General features: G+C 44.6%; 2 protein-coding genes across 7 annotated transcripts in view; both read left to right on the forward strand.

Moving 5' to 3' along the window:
* prkrip1 (PRKR interacting protein 1) overlaps positions 1–4,701 on the forward strand; it is a 38,606-nt gene extending 33,905 nt beyond the window's left edge. The window contains exons 5-6 of the mRNA XM_073053878.1: positions 1,515–1,582; positions 4,305–4,701. Of these exons, the coding sequence (XP_072909979.1) occupies positions 1,515–1,582; positions 4,305–4,405 (169 nt within the window). The 3' untranslated portion in view covers positions 4,406–4,701. The remainder of the gene's footprint in view (positions 1–1,514; positions 1,583–4,304) is intronic.
* A 14,677-nt stretch (positions 4,702–19,378) lies between these two features.
* Positions 19,379–20,456, forward strand: part of LOC140731902 (protein phosphatase PTC7 homolog) — a 137,352-nt gene continuing 136,274 nt past the window's right edge. For all 6 annotated transcript variants that reach the window (XR_012099934.1, XR_012099933.1, XR_012099935.1 and 3 more), the window contains exon 1: positions 19,379–19,610. Coding sequence is in view for 3 of the 6 variants with exons in the window: in XM_073053866.1 (XP_072909967.1) it covers positions 19,391–19,610 (220 nt within the window). In the remaining 3 variants the exon portion in view is untranslated. The remainder of the gene's footprint in view (positions 19,611–20,456) is intronic.

Here is a 20,456-nt window from a genome sequence, read left to right on the forward strand (position 1 = left end):
CAGATCTTTAAGGTGATACAAAGACTGACGTGCATCTCCTCCAACCTTGCCTACTGCATTTGGGTCTCTCTGTAGCCTTGACAGCAGCAATACAGGCACGGATTTGGAGGGGCATTTAGCCGAGCCTCCATGCTTAGTCTCCTCTAGATACCCCGAGCTCCCAGTTGCACGTCGTTTCAATTCCCCTTCATGCTGTCACACAGATCTGTCCATTCTCTGCCACCTCCAGCATGATGAGGCCCGACACACACTAGAAGAGCAGCACCTCATATTTTGCCTGGTTAGTCTATAATCCATGAGTTTAACTAGTTTAGTTAGCCATCCCCACTAGCTGTTTCTTTTCCATCTTTCCCTGCCCACTTCTCTACACTCTCTCCTTCAGATCCTCCTAATATTCGTGCTCCTTCCTCCCCTCTCCCCCAAATCTATTCCAGGTCCATCTATCATTCACCTCCCCATTAATTGTTCCTATTCTCATCTCTGGTTGCATTTAGTGTTCCTGTTTATCTCCCCCCAGCAGTTGTCACCTGTCTTCACTCTTCCTTTCACCTACCTTATTCCAACTGCCTTTCATTTTCTCCTTCCTCTCTACTTCCATCTGTCATTCACCTGCCAGTCTTCCAACTTCACCCCTCACTCACCTCCCCTAGCTGTCAACACCAGCCTGTCACTCCTCAATCTACCAAATACCTGTCTCACCACGCCCCTCTCCACTCATTGTCCTGAGGCAGGGTTTTGAACTGAAACTTTGATAATTCCTTTCTTCTCACAGATGCTGCTCAAAGGGCTGAGTTGCTGCAGCAGATTGTTGCAACGTAGTATAAGATGTAATTGTTAATAAAGTAATAATAGGATTTTTAGGTGCTTGTTTTCAGTATCAGGTTTATTTACACTGTCTTATATGACTTGATTTTTTTTGTTTTGTGGCCACAGTACAGTACATAGAATTGCTATAAATTACAAAATAAGTAGTGAATAAATAATAAATAAGTGTTCTTAGAAATCTGTTGGTGGAGTGGAAGATGCTGTTCCTAAAATATTAAGTATGAATCTTCAGGCTTTAGCACCTTCTCCCTGTTAGTAGCAACAGGAAGAGGGAATGACCCTTCTTGAGGCACTACCTCTTGAAGTTGGCTAAAACCCTCTGCAGTCTTTTGTGATCCTGTTCATTGGAGGCTTCATATCAGGTGTCATAGATGCTGATATGACATCAGCATCATGCTACCTTGCCTGCTGAGTTCCTCCAACATTTTGTGTGTATCACTTTGATTTCCAGCATCTTCAGATTTTCTCTTGTTTGTGACTCATTTTTCATTGCCAGTTTACCCAGATGAAAATTCATTTGGATACCGTGTATGAGACTGATAATTGTCATTGATGTACTGAGGCATGGCACACTAATAAGTTGCAATCTAACTGAACCCCATATTCTTTTCCCTGCCAGCAGTGTATTATCTGATGTGTTTTGGGTACTTAAGGTGCTTGTATTTTAAGGTTTGCTTTTCTTACTACAGTCAGAAGTTAAAACAAAAGAAAATCTTGGCGAAGAAAGCCAAGCAGGAGCAGACAAAAGCAATGGACGGTAAGTCATCGATGTTTCCTCAACCTCCCCTCTGTTTTTTAGCTGTCAAGCTAACCACCTGTCCTTGAGTAGAAAATTCCTTCTGTTTGTTATTGGGAAGATTGAGTCTTTGACTTTTATCACAAATTTTGTTTTTAATTGTTTGTGATCTGGGCCATATCTGATCTCAAAATCGTAAAGAAGCAAAAGCTGCATGTCTGGTTGTGGTTAGGAGGAGAGTGAGAGGTGTGAAGAATTGAACTGTGGTCCATATCTGGAACAAGCTGAAGCTGAGAAGTGAAGATGACAACATCTCACTTTCAGAATACACTATCTGCTGCAGATAAAATCAGATGATGTAGTACTTAACGTGAAAGACTTAAAGAAGCATAATTAGCAAATTTGATATTGTCTTTGCTGTTGAGAATGTTCCACCAGCCCCATGATCTGTGCTCTGGTTGCTTGGCTGACATGGAGTTTACCGGCTTTCGACAGATGACATTTTTATCTGGGAGCTGTACAGCAAGGTGTCAGCAGGCTCTGCTGAGGAACCATGCAGATTGCAATGTCCTCTTGTTTTATTGGTGAAAACATGGTAACAATCTTGCAGGATTGTTCCTCATTCATTTAACAAGTTTGTTGAATTTAATCCAATTTTGTTCTAATGTTAATCTCAGTGATATTTTGACACACTAAAACTGAATGGAAACTTACCGCAGTTTGTGGAGAAGTGTGATATAACTGGAAAGTTATATAGCACGGAAATGAACCTTTGGCTCAACTCCATGCAGAACAAGATTCCCATCTAAGCTAGTCCTATTTGCCTGTATTTGGCCCATATTCCCCTAAACCCTTTCTGTCCATGAACCAAGTGCTTTTTAAATATTATTAATCTCCCTGCCTCAACCACTTCCTCTGATAGCTAGTTCGAAAAACTGACCATTCTCTGGGTGAAAAAGTTGCTGCTCAAGTTCCTATTAAATTTCTCTCCTCTCGCCTTAAACCTGTGTCCTTTATTACTTGACTCCTTAGCCTTAGGGGAAATTCACCCTATCTGTGCCATTCAAGACTTGATATGTTCATAAAAGATGACCCCTTATTAGTTGCGCTCCAATGAATAAATCCCAATTTGCTCAACCTCTGTCCATAACGCAGTCATTTGAGTCCCTACTATATCCTCGTAAATCCCTTTGCGTTCTGTCCAGCATAATGCCTTTCCTATTGCTGGGTGTCCAAAACAGAACACAATATTCTAAACGTGGCTTCACCAACGTGTTGTACAACTGCAACGTGACATCCTAACTTCTATATTCAGTGCCTTGACTGATGAAAGACACTGGGCCAAATGCCTTCTTTACTACCCTGCTTACCTGTGATATCACTTTCAGGGAAATGTGTGATGGAGTAGCTTGGCTGGAGACAGGGTGATATCTGATTCAACATGGAGTGAATTGACTTAGCTGAAGCCTGGTTTCTTTTATGATAGGGATCTCAGAAGGGAGCTGAGATGGATTAACTACTTGACAATGTAGATGGGTGTGACTGCTTCAGCCTTCAGAATCCTTGTGACAAGGATGTTCTTGAAGTCTGACATCTTGTCAGCTTTAAAAGTGTCCATAATCATTCACACCTGGATATAGCTAGATTTTGATCTCCGCAAGTATCTATGACTGACCCTCCAGCTTTCTGTGTTGCTGTTTTCTCTATGCATTTAGTTATTTTTGCATTGTAATCCAATCAGTTCCATGTTCACTCTAAATGGGGAGGGAGCTTGACAGCTTTGAATTGCTGCGGTTCTGCTTGTCAGAGCAATATATTGTGGGTGACATAAGTAATATGAGCAGTTCTTAATTTTCTGGAGCAGCTGAAGGTGTATTAAACTGTTAGTTGAAGATATGACACTGTCTCACTGTTATAAGGAAAGTACCCCGCCCCCCCCTCCCCCCCCCCCACCCGACCTCTCTATCTCCATTACAGCAGTTAGGAGGGACCAGCTCTATTAAAAAAGTCTATAATGTTATGAAAGCGGTAGATGCTGAAGTACATTGTTATGGTGGGTATGTCTAAGGTGAGAGTTGTGGGATGATGTTGGGTCCTGGAACTCACTGCCTTAACGGGGTGGAGGCAGAGGCTCTCACCGTGTCATGCAGCAGCTGGACAAGCACTTGAATCACCACAGTGTAGTTGGCTATGAACCTATTGTGGGCAACTGGGACCGGTATATATGAAACACATACAAAATGCTGGAGGAACTCAGCAGGCTGGGCAGCATCTATGGAAAAAAGTACAGTCGATGGTCCAAAACATTGACCGTACTTTTTTCCATAGATGCTGCCTGGCCTGTTGAGTTCCTCCAGCTTTTTGTGTGTGTTGCTCGGATTTCCAGCGTCTGCAGATTTTCTCTTGTTTGTGATCTGGTATACATGAAGTTTGTGATCTGGTATACATGAAGTTGGTGAGCTGAAGAGCCCGTTTTGTACTGTACAACTGTAAAACCAGCTTTCAATCTGTCTGAATGGCCCTCCTCCACACAACACAACAACCGTGATTTTAGAGCCCATCCTAGGAGAGTTATTACATGGTACATGATTTTTAGCTCCTAATCCATTATTTGCAATAAGGAAAACTGATTTACTTTGCATTAACCAACTTCATAATAATTTTAAATTGTAAGAAAGAAAATGATTGAAGGCAGAATTTCCAAGATCCTTCAGAGTGAAATATTTTTCAATCTATGCTTCAGGGTCGGAAACTTCAAGCAGTGGTGAAGACGAGGAGGTGGAAAGTCCAAACGAGGAAACAGATGATTCAGAAGCACCAAGCTTTATTATGGGTGGCCGATGACCTGATCCCCAGTGGATGCTGGTCTGCTAGAGCTACGGTGCCAAAGCAATGAGTGATGTTTCAGGGACTTTGAACCGTTGCCTTTTCTGTCCATGGGACAAGCTGAACCTCTATAGTCACTTCATCATGTAGTTTTTTTGTTTTATTTGCCATTCAAATAGAAAATGCATTGCTGTGTCCTGAATGTTGTACTATTTATTTAATGTGGAAATTTAATTAACATTTTATATGAAGCTTTGTGATTAACATGTACAAACGTTGTATATATGGAGCTCAGTAAAATTATTTTAACTAAATGCCACTGTTGGTTAGATGTCTGTTATTTACAAAACGAAGCTTTTCAATGAACTGCCTCCTCCCCTTGAATTCTCACTATTACCCCTTTCTAAAAAGTTGCATCACCCACCCTGCTGCCTCTGGCCTCTGCCACTTCCTGAGGCAGTAAGGCAGTGCGGGTGGTGGAAGAAGGGGCTCCATGTGTAGTTTTAAAGCAGCATGCTGTGGAGGCTTGTCTTGAAACCTCCTGATGAGATCTACCCCCTTTTACCTCCCTCAATGGTTTTGGAACTATTCTAAATATCAGTTAGCAAGTTAGAGATATACAAATTAAAATAATAACAATACTTTAAAATAAAACATTTCTTTTAAGAAATTTTAAAAACCTGAAAGAAATAATCCAGGCAGTTGATTATGTGTTGGAAACCTCCATCCTGATAAAAACTGAGGAGCAGGATGCAGAGTGCCTCTCGCTCCACTGCTTAGTGTGTCAGAGTTCTGTCACTGGACTGGATGGTGGAGGGGGAGTTGGATACACTGGCAGCCAGCTTCCAGCTGTTGCTGTTGTTTGGGTTGATTTGACTTGCCTGGATTCCACACAGTGAAAGATGCCACACATTGACCTTACATTGTGTAATCTTTACCTGTCTTATTCCTAAGGACCTTTTGCCTTTAATGTCAGGGAGACAAGAAGAGAAAGCAGAATAGGAGAGGAGTGAAAGTGGGATCAGAGGTTTTAAACAACAGACTCTGAACAATGTACATTGGGAGAGAAGGGAGTGTAACTTTGGGTTGTCTCAAAGTACTTCTGAGGTATAGTCACTGCTGTTATGTAGGAAATCATGAGGAAAAGTATAGTGAAATATTCTCACTTGTTCAGTTTCAGTATGGTGAATGGTGCTGGATCTGCACCAATGTTAACACCTATCCTGAGATGAGCAACCCAAACCTGAATGACCTTTGACCAGCTCTCTGGAACTGTTGTCATGCTGTAGGTTTGTATTTTAAACTATTCATGCACTCAATGTCCAATTCCTACCTGTCCTACTGTAAATTGTTTATGGCAACCATGATCCTTCTTTCAGTTGCATATATTTGTCTCTTAAAACACTAAACATCCTGTCTCACTTCTCCATTTACATTGTGTTCCTACTCCTGTGTTTAAGGAGGATAGCTCGTTTGTTGTAAGATGGATTCAGTATTTGTTTTACTTGTGCATCACTTAGGTTCCGTTACAAAAAAAAAATCTCCTCACAGTTCATTGGCACACTTGACTTAACCCGAATTTTGTTTTGCTTCCATAGACAGGGGAGTCTTGGAATGTGACTATTGCCATCTTTCCTCATTTCCTTGTCTGTTGCCTCCCACCCAGCTGTTTCCCTGAGTGTTTACATGAAGAATCAGTATTGATAAAGGGCTTTTTTTTTAAAAAAAGGAAACGTGGCATAGTTAATTTTGACATTCTATTAAAACTGCAAATGTAAGTAAATTGGTTTAGTTGATTGGAGTACTGCGCAGACACAAAGAAGCATTCCCGTGCAGGTCCTGCAAAGAGCTTATAAAATCCAGGAAGATTTTTGACGGGAGTCATTGATTGAAGCAATGCACAGATACAACAGAAGTGTTCCCGAGCAAGTCCAGTGAAGAGTTTTAAAATTCCAGTCTCTATAAAAGAGAGGCTCGCCTAGCAGAGCAGATGTCGTCAGAGGAGTAAGGCCTTGGTTCAAGAAGGCTTTGGCGAGAACAGGCAGAGGCAAGGTAAGTAGGTGAGTTCATTACTTTTTTCTTATTTAATTCTTGAGAGAATAGGGGATATGTCTACAGAGCTAGTGTTCTGTTCTGAGTGTCAGATGTGGAATTTCCAGGAGACTATCAGGAGGCTGCATCTGCACCAGGTGCACCGGGCTGCAGCTCCTTAGAGACCATGTTAGGGAACTGGAGCCACAGCTTGATGACCTTTGGCTTGTTAGGGAAAGTGAAGCAGTGACAAGCAGGAGCTACAGGGAAGTAGTCATCCCGGTGCTACGGGAGACAGGTAAATGGGTGACTCTCAGGAGAGGGAAGGGAGAATGTCTGATAGTGCAGAGAACCCTGTGGCCCTCCCCTTCAATAATGAGTACTCCATTTTGAGTACTGTTGGGGAGGATGACCTACCTGGGGGAAGCAACAGCAGCTGTGCCTCTGGCCCTGTAACTCAAAAGGTGGGGAGCTAAAGAGGATAGCAGCAGTAGTAGGGGACTCTGTAGCTGTGGAGACAGATAGGCGATTCTGTGGATGTAAAAGAAAAAACGGATGGTAGTTTGCCTCCCAGGTGCTGGGGTCCGCCCTGTCTGAACGTGTCCATTCTGAAAAGGGAGGATGAGCAGCCAGAAGTCATGGTACATATTGGTATCAACAACATGGGTAGAAAAAGAGAGGAAGTACTGAAAAAATAATAAAGGGAGTTAGGAAGAAGATGAGAAGCAGGATCTCAAGGGTAGTAATCTCGGAATTGCTGCCTGTGCCACGTGACAGTGTGGACAGAAATAGAATGAAGGGGCAGATAAATGCGTGGCTGAAGAAGTGGAGCAGGGACAGGGATTCAGTCTTCTGGATAATTGGGACCTCTTGTGGGCAGGTGTGACCTGTACAAAAGGGAGGGGTTGCATTTGAATCTGAGGGAGACCAATATTTTTGTGGGCAGGTTTACTAGAGCTGTTGGGAGTGGTTTAAACTAATATGGCAAGGGGATGGGAACCAGTATGATAGAGCTGAGGATGAGCCAGCAGATTTACAAGTAGATGATGTAATATGTAATAAGGACAGGCCAATGATTGGGTATAAATGCAGACAGAGCAAAGAGTTAATTTGTATCACAGAGGCAAGATTCAAAAGGGTGAAGATTGCAGGACTGAAGGTGCTGTATTTAAATGTGCATAGCATTTGGAATAAGGTGGATGAACTCATGGTGCAATTGGAGATTGGTCGGTATGATGTGGGCATCACTGAGTTGTGGCTGAAAGTAGGCCATAGTTGGTAGCTTAACATTAAAGGGTATACTTTGTATTTAAAGGACAGGCAGGAAGGTGTAGGTGGTGGTGTGGCTCTGTTACTAAGAGAAGGAATTACATTTTTAGAAAGAGGTGACAGAGGGTCAGAAAATGTTGAAATTGCAAGGGTATAAAACCATTCTGGGAATCATATATAGGCCTCAAAATAGTAGGCAAGATGTGGGGTTGAGATTGCAAAGGAAGCTGGAAAGGGCATGTAATAAGGAGAACGTTGCAATGTAATGGGGGACTTCAATATGCAAGGGGATTGGGAAAATCAGGTTGGTGTTGGATTGTAAGAGAGAAAATTGGTTGAATGCTGATGAAATGGCTTTTTAAAGTATGAGGGGTGATTGATAAGTTCATGACCTAAGGTAGAAGGAGTCAATTTTAGAAAATCTAGTACATTTATTCTTCCTACATTTACACACTTAGTCCAGCTGTCGTGGAGCATACGGATCCCTTCTTTGTAGAAGTTGTCATCTTGGACCCCCAGAAGTGGTCCACAGCATGGGGTGATTGATAAGTTCGTGGCCTAATGTAGAAGGAGTTAAGTTATTAACTTCAAACTTTCTGCATTTTCACTCAGAGGTCCAAGACGCTCTCGTTACATGTGTAGTTCAACTCTTTGAGTGGTAATGCAGAAAGTTTGAAGTTAATAACTCATCTCCTACCTTAGGCCACAAGCTTATCAATCACCCCTGCTGAGAAACCAAAGAAAGAATCCGTATGCTCCACAACCGCTGGACAAAGTGTGTACATGTAGGAGGGGACTATGTTGAAAAATCAATGTGCTAGGTTTTCTAAAGTTGACTCCTTCTACCTTCGGCCATGAACTTATCAATCACCCCTCGTAGCTTGCACTTGAGCCTACTTGGGGAAAAGGCTATCTTAGATTGGGTGTAATTAGGGATCTTCTTAGGGAGCTTAATGTAAAGGAACTCTTAGGAGGCAGTGATTATAATATGATTGAATTCATACTGCAGTTTGAGAGGGAGAAGCACAAGTCACATGTCTCAATATCACAATGGAGTAAAGGGAATTAGAGGCATGAGAGAGGAGCTTGCCCAGGTGGATTGGAGGAGGATACTGGTGGGGATGGCAGCTGAGTAGAGGTGGCTGAAGTTTCTGGGATTAGTTCACAAGGTATAGGTTAGATATGTCCCACAGAAGTAGTTCTCAAATGGCAGAGGTAGGCAACTGTGGTTGACAAGGGAAGTTAAGGACTGTATAAAAGCCAAGGAAAGCCTGGAGGCACATGACAAGATAGGCCAAAGCCAGCATGGTTTCCTGAAAGGAAAATACTGACTGACAAACCTACTGCAATTCTTTGAGGAAATTACAAGCAGGGTAGTCAAAGGAGATGCAGTAGACATGGTGTACTTGGATTTTCAGAAGGCCTTTGACAAGGTGCCACACATGAGGCTGCTAAGCAAGCTAAGTGGGTGTTGGGAACAGACCCAAGTGCAAGACACAGACACTGAAGTACTAGGGAAAGTGGAACCTGGTGTGTCAGAAAGCAAGGGAAGTGGGGAAGAAACAGTGCTGGACAAGACACAGGCCCCAGACAAGACTAGGAGACAGGGCATGGGCTAGGGCTAGAGTAGGAAAGTGGGACCTGGAAAAGGAACTGGGAACTAGGAACCTGGACAAGGACTCTGAGCCAGAGACTGGACAGGGACTGGAACCTCCTCGGAGCCTCGGACTTGAGCACAGGAACACAGAACACAGAGCCAGGACCCATCCTTGGGAACAGGATGTAGGGCCAGGACTCATACATGGACACTAAACACAGGGACACAAAGAGACAGTTCCAAGCGCAATGATAGATAGTTCCTTCTGTTGGCATGGCAAGGCTCCAGGTTGCCGGCAAGGCTTCAGATGGAAGGAAGGGAACAGTCCAACCTCAGGGTAACGGCAAAGACAGCCTGACTTACCCAACAGAGGCAAGGACAGGAAGGGACAGATTCCATCATAGGGTAACAGCAAGGACAACCTGACTTACCCCACAGAGGTGAGGACAGGATACTGACAAGACAAACCCCACAGATGTGAGGACAGGATGCTGACAAGACAAACCCACCCCTACACTCAAACCCAGGGCCACTTATATTCCCGGCCCCAAGTCGAGAATCAGGTGCCTATGATTAAGCCCAAATGAAGCAAGGGACAGCCGGAAGACCCGGAGTCTGGAGTCCACAGACTGGACCGTGAACCGGAACGTGGACTTCATGGACTGGACCATGTCAATAAGAGCCTGTGGAATTACAGGTAAGTTACTAGCGTGGTGGAGCATTGGCTGGTCGGCAGAAAACAGAGAGTGGGAATAAAGGGATCTTATTCTGGCTGTTCGCTGGTTACCAGTGGAGTTCCACATGGGTTGGTGTTGGGACCACTGCTTTTTACAATGTATATCAATGACTTGGACTAAGGTATTAATGGATTTGTGACTAAATTTGTCAATGATACAAGGATAGGTGGAGGATTGGGTAGTGTTGAGGAAACAGAGAGCCTGCAGAGAGCCTTTGATAGTTTAGGGGAATGGACAAGGAAGTGGTAAATGAAATACAAGGTTGGAAAGTGTATGGTCATGCACTTTGGTGGAAGAAATAAATTGGCAAACTATTATGTAGATGGGGAGAGATTCCAAAATGCAGAGATACAAAGGGACTTGGGAGTCCTTGTGCAGGACACCCTAAAGGTTAACCTCCAGGTTGAGTCAGTTGTAAAGAAGGCGAATGCAATGTTAGCATTCATTTCTAAAGGTATAGAATATAAGAGCTGGGATGTGATGTTGAGGCTCTAAAAGGCACCCGTGAGACCGCACTTGGAGTATTGTGTGCAGTTTTGGGCTCCTTGGTTTAGAAAGGATATACTGACATTGGAGAGGGTTCAGAGAAGATTCATGAGAATGATTCTAGGAATGAAAGGGTTGCTGTATGAGGAACATCTGGCAGCTCTTGGGCTGTATTCCCTGGAGTTCAGGAGAATGAGGGGGGATCTCATAGAAACATTCCGAATGTTAAAAGGCCTGAACAGATTAGATATGGCAAAGTTATTTCCTGTGGTAGCGGACTCTTAGACAAGAGGGCACGACTTCAGGATTGAAGGATGCCCTTTTAGAACTGAGATGCGGAGAAATTACTTTAGTCAGAGGGTGGTAAATCTGTGGAATTTGTTGCCACAAGCAGCTGTGGAGGCCAAGTCTTCGGGTGTATTTAAGGCAGAGATAGATGGGTTCTTGATTAGCCAGGGCATCAAAGGGTATGGGGAGAAAGCAGAGGAGTGGGAATGACTGGAAGAATTGGATTGAATGATTGAATGGTGGAGCAGACTCGATGGGCCGAATGGCTTCTGCTCCTATATCTTGTGGTCTTATGGAAAGGGTATATAAGGTAGCTGGTGAGTGTGAAGCTGGATGATTAGGAAGCATTTAAAATCCAACAAAAGGCAGCTAAAAAGCTATAAGAAGGGAAAAGATGAAATTTGAAGGCAAACTAGCCGATAATATAAAGTAGGATACCAAAATTTCTTTCAGTTATATAAGGAGTAAAAGGGAGGTGAGAGTTGAGAATGGACCACTAGAAAATGATGCTGGTGAGGTAGTAATGGGGGACAAAGAAATGGCAGATGAACTTAATTGGGTCAATTGCATCAGTCTTCACTGTGGAAGACATTAGCAGTGTGCCAGAGGTCCGTGAGAGTCAGGGAGCAGGATTGTGTGCCTTTGTTGTTACAAAGGAAGAAGTGCTAGGCATAGTCAAAGGTCTTAAGGTGTACAAAATGGACTTTATCCAGAGTCCTGAGAGAGATTGCTGAAGAGATAACAGATATATTGGTCATGATCTTTCAAGAATCACTTGGTTCTGGCATGGTTTCAGAGGACTTGAAGATTGCAAATGGCATTCCATTCTTTAAGAAGGGAGGGAGGCAAAAGAAAGGAAACTATAGGCCAGTTAGCCAAACCTCAGTGGTTGGGAAAGTGTTGGAGTCTATTATTAAGGATGAGGTTTCGATGTACTTGGAGACTAATGATAAAATAAGTCAAAATCAGCATGGTGTCAAACAATAACGAGGTGGCAATAATGAGATGACGAGAAGTCATCGCTCTGACACAGTGGTGTCAAGATAACAACCTCTCCCTCAATGTCGCAAAAAGAAAGGAGCTGGTTGTGGATTACAGGAGGAATGGAAATGGGCTATCCCCTATTGACATCAATGGATCTGGGGTTGAGAGGGTAAACAGCTTCAAGTTCCTTGGCATTCACATCATCAAGGACCTCCTGTGGTCTGCACACACCAGCGCCTCTTTCACCTCAGACGGTTGAGGAAGTTTGGTATGGCCCCCCAAATCCTAAGAACTTTCAACAGGGGCACAGTTGAGAGCATCCTGACTGGCTGCATCACTGTCTAGTATAGAAACTGTACCTCCCTCAATCACAGGACTCTGCAGAGAGTGGTGTAGACAGCCCAATGCATCTGTAGTTGTGAACTTCCCATGATTCAGGACATACAAAGGCAGGTGTGTAAAAAGAACCCATAGGATCATTAGAGACCCGAGTCACTCTAATCACAATCTATTTCAGCTACTACCATCCGGGAAGTGGTATCGCAGCATAAAAGCCAGGACCAACAGGCTCTGGGACAGCTTCTTCCGCCAGGCCATCAGACTGATGAGCTCACACTGATTTGAGAGTATTCTATGTTACATTGACTGTTCTATTTATTATAAATTACTATGATTGCACATTGCACATTTGGACGGAGACGTAACATAAAGATTTTTACTCCTCATGTATGTGAAGGTGTAACACTTACCCAAAAGGCTGGTATATGTCTAGGGGAAAAGGAGATCCAGTCACACACCAACCCACCACCCACCAGGTGCTGTGAGAATCGAGTTTATGCCTCACGCCGTCCACCGTATCAACTTCACACCAAATACCGTTATGAAATACACTTTATAGAGTTTACTAACATTAACTAAAGAAGTATTAGGCAATACAATATATATATACAAGGAAAGAAAAAAAAAGGCGCCAACTTATCAAAGTTCAGTCAGTGTAGTGCACATCGTAGGAGCTCAATCAACGAATCATCCGACAGCCACGTCGTCGCACCTGGGACCACCCGGTGGTCTTACGAGCCATCTAGCGCCCATCCACCTTCCTCGTCCGTCTCTCCTGCCGACTCCCTTCACTCCCAAGCCCGCGCAACCCCTCCCCCAAGTTCCCAGCCTCACAAAACACAATAACATTCCCCATTGATTAACAAATGAATACAATTACCATATCAGCCATTCTAAAGCGAAACAACGGCGAGAGAAACATTTATCAGACAAAGAAGCATTCCTACTCGTAACAAACCAAAGAAGCCATTTTGAGTAACATACACAGGACATTGTACATTCTCTCCCCACCAGCAAATGTCATACCCTCATGGCATTACTAGAGTTCCCCAAAGCTTCTTGGAACACACAAAACCCAACCCAGGTGCAGAAAGCAGTGACATAACTACCCAGAGCAGTAGAAATCACACTCGGTTCTCCTGGTACCACATATGTCAACCGCTCTGGGGGGCGCCTAATCCTCTGAGATCTCCATACCCCTTCTGCCCCACTGGGCTCCCTCTTCACCTGCGAACCTACAGTCTCGGACACCCCAGGTCTACCTGACAGACCCTCACCCCCTTCCTCACAGGGGTCCTCCCTCACCTGAGATCTCTCCGGCTCACGCTCGGGCTCCACCCTCTCTCCCACCACTGTTGGCTGCCTCTCCATCTGACCCTCAAGACCTTCCCTCCTCTCACCCAATTCAGTATGGGAAGGGCCAGGAGCCTCCTCTCCTGGTACTGGAGCACCAGCGAATGGGAACAGGGACCACTCATCTGAGTCGTCCTCTTCCGAATCAGTAGCCATTTCCGGGCGAGGGACCCATCCCCGCTGTTCAGCAGCGGGCTCTTCCCTTTCTCTGCGCCCTCGCAGAGTCCTTGTACTAGGCGTAACCTCCCACTCTGGCTCCTTATCCACCTGCACCGCTTGACCCAGCGGCAGCAGGTGATTCCGATGGAGTACCTTGATAGGCCCTTTCCCATCCTCAGGTTTCACCCGGTAAACTGGCAGGTTCGGCATCTGGCTCTCTATTACATAGGGGCTGGCCGCCCATCGATCTGCCAACTTGTGCTTACCAGGGAGTCCCAAATTCCGTAAAAGGACCCAGTCGCCCGGCAATAATTGAACAAACTTCACCTTTCGATCATACCGCATCTTATTCCTCTGATTTTGTTTGGTAGCCGCTGCCTCGGCCAACTCGTACGCCCGCTGTATCAACTTCACATCAAATACCATTATGAAATACACTTTATAGAGTTTACTAACATTAAAGGATTTAAGAAATAAAGTCAATTCAATTCAAGGGGAAATCTTGCCTGACAAATCTGTTTAGAGTTCTTCGAGGAAGTAGCAAGCAGGGTGGACAAAGGTGAAAAAGTGGATGTCATTTATTTTATTTTCGGAAGGCATTGATAAGATGCCACCCATAAGGCTGCTTAACAAGATAAAATCATGGCATTACAGGAAAGGTGCTGGCATGGATAGAGGAACGGCCGACAGGCAGGAGGCAGCGAGTGGGAATAAATGGGGCCTTTACTGATTGGCTGACAGTGACTTGTGGTGTTCCTCAAGATCAGTATTGGGACTGCTACTTTTGACATTGTTTGTCAATGATTTAGATCATGGAATTGGTGGCTTTGTGGCAATATTTGCGGATGATATAAAGATAGGTGGAGGGGTAGGTAGTGCTGAGGAAGCAATGTGATTGCAGCAGGACTTAGAGAAATTGGAAGAATGGGCAAAAAAGTGGCAGATGGAATACAGAGATGGGAAATGTATGATAATACATTTTGGTAAAAGGAACAATAGTGCAGACTATTATCTAAATAATAGTTCAAACATGAGAGATGCAAAGGGACTTGAGTCCTCGTGCAAGACTCCCAGAAGGTTAATTTACAGGTTGAGTCTGTGGTAAAGAAGGCAGGTGCAATGTTGGTATTTATTTCAAGGGGAATAGAATATAAAAGCAAGGAGATAATGCTGAAGCTTTATAAGACACTAGTCAGGCTGCACTTGAAGTATCGTCAACAGTTTTGGGCCCCATATCTCAGAAAGGGATGTTGTCATTGGAAAAAGTACAGAAGAGGTTCACGAGGATGATTCTGGGAATGAAGGGGGTTAACATATAAGAAGCGTTTGGTGGCTTTAGGCCTGTACCTGCAGGCATTTAGAAGAATGCGTGGGTATCTCATTGAAACCTACTGAATGTTGAATGGAGTAGATATGGTGGATGTGGAGAGGATGTTTCCTTTTGTGTGAGTATCCATAACTAGAGGGCACAGCCTCAAAATTGAGGGGAACAGAGGTAAGGAGAGTAGTGAATCCGTCGACATGGCGAGATGGCAGGTGTATGGGTTGAGTGGGATCTAGGATCAGCCATGATGGAATGGCGAAGAAGACTCATTGGGCTGAATAGCCTAATTCTGCTCCTATGTTTTATGGTCTTGTAGTCTTTTTCCATATACCAAGGTATGGAGGTGAGTGTTTGGATGTATGAATTGAATTAGGTATTACTTTTGACATTATCTCTGATCTGGAAGGTAGGATCATAGGGTTCTGGGCTGAGCCAACCAACTGGATATGAGGTTAGCTTGGTGGTTGGAGTTGCAGCTTTGTTTGGCAGACTAGAGGCCTGTGACCCAGTAGTTTCCCACAGGAATTGATGCTGGGTCATCTGCTGCTTGTCTTCTATCTTAACGATTTGGATGTAAACATAGGTGACATGATTAGTAAATTTGCAGATGACATTAGAGTTAGTGGTATAGTAGGTAAGTGAAGTAGTTTGGCTAAGGTTACAACAGGATTTAAATCAATTGGGGAAGAAGGCCAAGAATCTGCAGGTGAACTTGAATAGACAACTGCAAAGTGATGCAGTTAAGTTTGGTTGGTTTCAGATGGTTAGTGAAACCAGGTTAGGACTTGCACATTAAATGGCAGGGCCCTGGGGAGTGTTGTGGAACAGAGACCTGGGAGTTTTGATACATAGCTCCTTGAAAGTGGCGACACAGGTGTTTAGAGTGGTGAAGAAGGTGAATGGCATGCTTAACTTAATTGGTCAGGGCATTGAGTATAGGAGTTAGGATGTCATGTGGGAGCCGTACCAATAATTGGTGAGACTGTACTTGCAGTATTGTGTGTCATTCTGCTTATCTAAAGACGTGACTAAGCTGGAAAAAGGGTGCAGTAAAGATTCACAGCGGTGTTAACCGCATCAAGAGAGCTGGAGTTATTAGGAGAGACTGGATAGACTGGAACTGTTTTCTCTGGAGTGAAGGGAGCAATACCTTATACAATTAATAAGATCACAAGGGCACCGATAAGGTGAATGATTGCAGTTGTTTTCCCAGGGTAGGGGAATCTCGTACTAGCAGGTATAGATCGGGGATGGGGTAAGATTTAAAGGGAACCTGGTGGTCTGTGTATTGAATGAACTGTCAGAGGAAGTGGTAGAGGCTGGTACAATCACAACTTTGGGACGAGCTATGTGGGCACAGCGGTCGGAACGGCTCTATGGCTCTACTTCCAGCATCCACACTGTTTTTGGTTTACACTATTAAACTTCTGGTTTAAGATGGTGCTTCTGAAGGTGGGCGTCAGCACGCTGGTTGTTTTCAAAGCAAGAAATTCCACTAACTACTCAATTAATACCACTTTTTAATAAATTAATAACGCCTTTTTGAAAATTGTGGTGAACAGTGGCCTCAGTAGGCGAATGAAGGCAAAGCAGATCTGAGGGTAGAGGCGTGTGGGTGCGAGACAGTTGGAGTGAGGTGAACTTCGCAGATTAAGTTGGAGCAAGCAACAGTGGAGAGAAGTTGAAGTGAAATTGTTTTGGAGCCTGTCCAGGGAGCAAGGTTTGATCCATCCAAACGATTTGGAAAGGTCGAGTATGGGCTGAGGTAGTATCACTACAGGTATGGCCCAATGCTTGGAGAATTTAAATGCCGGACCAGATGGACTGAAAAGGCAGGGTATCAGGACTAAAGGAGAGCGTCAATTCATTCCTGCTTCGTGATGCTTTACTCTGTTCTCCTTGGTGCTAAAGCTGAGGCTGTGAGACTGCTCTGGCTGCTAAGAGCTCTGTGCCTGTGAGATTTTCCCCAATATATGATGAACTGAGACCGAGGCTATGGGCCTATTCCAGCTGCTTCAGGATTTGGGTCTATTGGCTTAATTTGGTTCAGAATGCTGTTGCTTGCTTTTATTGTTTGCATGATTAGTGTTTTTTCTTCTCTGCAAACTGAGTTCTTTCAGGTTTCTTCTTGTGTGGCTGCCTGTAAGCAGACGAATCACAAGGTTGTATAAGTTACACATACTTTTATAATAAATGTATTTTGAATCTTTGAATCAAATGCGTGGTTTTGACCAGCATTAGGGTAAAGTGACTTTCACATACTCTTTAAGATCTGTAAGAGTCTGTTTTATTCTTGCCTGTTGTCTCCCATGATATTTTTAAGTCCTGCCTTGCTCTTACTCACATTTTGCACAAGATTGTGCCTAATGTTGTTTGCCTTATCTTCTGAATTGATGCTAAGTTGGTTGTCCGTGGAAGATAAAAGAGCTGATTGTGGACTTCAGGAAGGGTAAGACGAAGGGACACATACCAATCCTCATAGAGGGATCAGAAGTGGAGAGAGTGAGCAGTTTCAAGTTCTTAGGTGTCAAAATCTCTGAGGATCTAACCTGGTCCCAACATATTGATGTAGTTATAAGGAAAGCAAGACAGCCTTTATCAGGAGTTTGAAGAGAATTGGCATGCCAACAAATACACTCAAAAACTTCTATAGCTGTATTGTGGAGAGCATTCTGCCAACATTGTCTGGTATGGAGGGGCTACTGCACAGGACCGAAAGAAGCTGCAGAAGGTTGTAAATCTAGTCAGCTCCATCTTAGGCACTAGCCTACAAAGTACCCAGGACATCTTCAGGGAGCAGTGTATCAGAAAGGCAGCATCCATTATTAAGGACCTCCAGCACCCAGGGCATGCCCTTTTCTCAATGTTACCATCAGGTAGGAGGTACAGAAGCCTGAAGGCACACACTCAGTGATTCAGGAACTGCTTCATCCCCTCTGCCATCCGATTCCTAAATGGACATTGAATCTTTGGACACTACCTCACTTTTAAAAAAATATACAGTATTTCTGTTTTTGCACGTTTTAAAAAAATATTCAATATACTCATTGATTTAGATTAGATTGTGAGGACACTCAGTCCTCATTTAGTAATGCATGCATTAAGAAATGATACAATGTTCCTCCAGTATGATATCACAGAAACACAAGACAGACCAAGACTAACTGACAAAAACCACATAATTATAACATACAGTTACAACAGTGCAAAGCAATACCATAATTTGATAAAGAGCAGACCATGGACACGGTAAAAAAAAGTCTCAAAGTCCCCGACAGCCCATCATCTCATGCAGATGGTAGAAGGAAGAAAAACTCTTCCTGCCATGAGCCTCCAGCGCCGCAAACTTGCCGATGCAACACCCTGGAAGCACCCGACCACAGCCAACTCTGAGTCCGTCCAAAAACTTCGAGCCTCCGGCACTGAGCACCATCTCTGCCCAGTGCTTCCACCCCGGCCCTGGCCGCCAAACAACAGGCAAAGCTGAGGATTTAGGGCCTTCCTCTCCGGAGATATTTGGATTGCACAGTAGCAGCGGCAGCGAAACAGGCATTTCAGAAGTTTCATCAGATGTTCCTCCATGTTTCTCACGTCCGTCTCCATCAAATCAGGATAGCACACGGCACCCTACTTACAGATAACAGATATTCATACCGGAGTGGCTGCTGCGCGCTGTCACGCCGCCATCTTCTCTTCATTTACTTATTTATTATTATTTTTATTCTATTTATCATTATTATTTGTTTCTCTCTGCTAGACTATGTATGACGTTGAACTGCTGCTGCCAAGTTAACAAATTTCACGTCACATGATAATAAACATTATTCTGATTCAAACACCAGGAAATCTGCAGATGCTGGAAATTCAAACAACAACACACAAAATGCTGGTGGAACGCAGCAGGCCAGGCAGCATCTCAAATCTCTCCCTATCTTTCCTTTCAGTTAGTCCTGACGAAGGGTCTCGGCCCGAAACATCGACAGCGCTTCTCCCTATAGATGCTGCCTGGCCTGCTGTGTCCCACCAGCATTTTGTGTGTGTTGTTGTATGATTCTGATTCACTATTTCTCTACCGTTAGTATTTCCCAAGACCGATTCTCGGAGAGAGCTGACTAGTTCTTTCGCTTCAGTTTCGACCTGCGCGAACGTTTGGAAACTTGCGGGACCTCCGCTCAGCTCACAACTATATACGGCATGTCTGCAGAGGAGGCAGCCCTCATCTCCCACCAGCAGGAGGCGCGGTGGGACGAGGCGGTACATGTCGACAGGCGCCTTCTGTGCCGCAGTCTGATTGGCTACGGGCGCCCCCATCCAGAGGTTGGTCTCCCCTGCGCCCCGCCTGTGAAGGGCTCCGATTGGTGAATTGGTTGGCGGCGCCGCTGTTGAATGGCTGCATATAGTGTCACTCAAGCCGGGGCGGTACCTGGTGCCGGCCGATGTGTGAGAGCGGCGGCCGGACCGGGACGATGCAGTCATTGCTGGCTTGTGGCCGCCTTCTGGCCCGTGCACTGCTCGGGGGCGGCCTCCAGCGGACGGACAGGAGGGAGTACCGGCTCATCACCGTCGGCTGCGGCTTCGGCAAAGACCGCTGCAAGGGCCTGGGCTACGGGGATGACGCCTGTTTCGTGGCCAGTCACAGGCTGGCGGACGTGTTGGGTAAGGCCGGGAGACCTCCCCGTAAGATGCCCACCACACTGGTTACCCTGTTCCCCCCACCCATACACATATACACACACGTAATGTGCCCCTTCAGTCATCGGTCACCTCTTCACGGTCATCCCAGGCCCTGTCACCCCCCCCCCCAAAGCAGGTTACTGTATTTCCCCCACCCCAGCCCCGTTCCCTCTTCCCCGTAAGGGGTCTCCCATATGGTCACCCTCTCCATTACCTCCTCGGTTCTCGTCAGCCACTAATTCCCCTCCCTCTCCACCCTCTTGAATCCCTGCTTCACATCCATCCCGCTAGCTCCCTACACCACTGCTCCCTTTAAAATTCTTCCCTAACTTTCCAACTTCCCTACTGGCTTCGTTGATACCAAGCCCTCCACCTTCCTTTTCCCACCATTCCCTCACTTGCTCTCCCTTCTTTGTGGTTGGCTGTCAGCCGCTCTCCCCCTTCACTTCACTGATTTGATGTGGTCTGTGGTGAAACCAAAGCTGTATGCCTGTTGATCTGTGTCCTTCAGCCAGTTACCTTGAATGAAGTCAAGGGCATAATGAAGTTTGGCGCTAATTAAGAAATGACAAGTTAAGCATTAGTTTCCTTCTGTTCAATTCTATCCTTTGAAAAATAAATCCTGTGCCTGTTTTTTTTTATTGACCTCTGATATTTCTGCAGGTTATTTTTTGTACTTTGGTTCATATTTCCATAGATAAGTGACTGAATCAAAGTCAATGAGTACTGATTTGAGTGCTAAAAACCCAGGGTCCAATTGAAAAAGAGCAAGTAAAACAAATTGCACTTAAAAATTATTCAGTTAATGAGTGAAAGCCAATAAAACCC

This window comes from Hemitrygon akajei, chromosome 8 (assembly GCF_048418815.1).
Source record: "Hemitrygon akajei chromosome 8, sHemAka1.3, whole genome shotgun sequence".
In the NCBI taxonomy this organism is placed as follows: Eukaryota; Metazoa; Chordata; class Chondrichthyes; order Myliobatiformes; family Dasyatidae; genus Hemitrygon; species Hemitrygon akajei.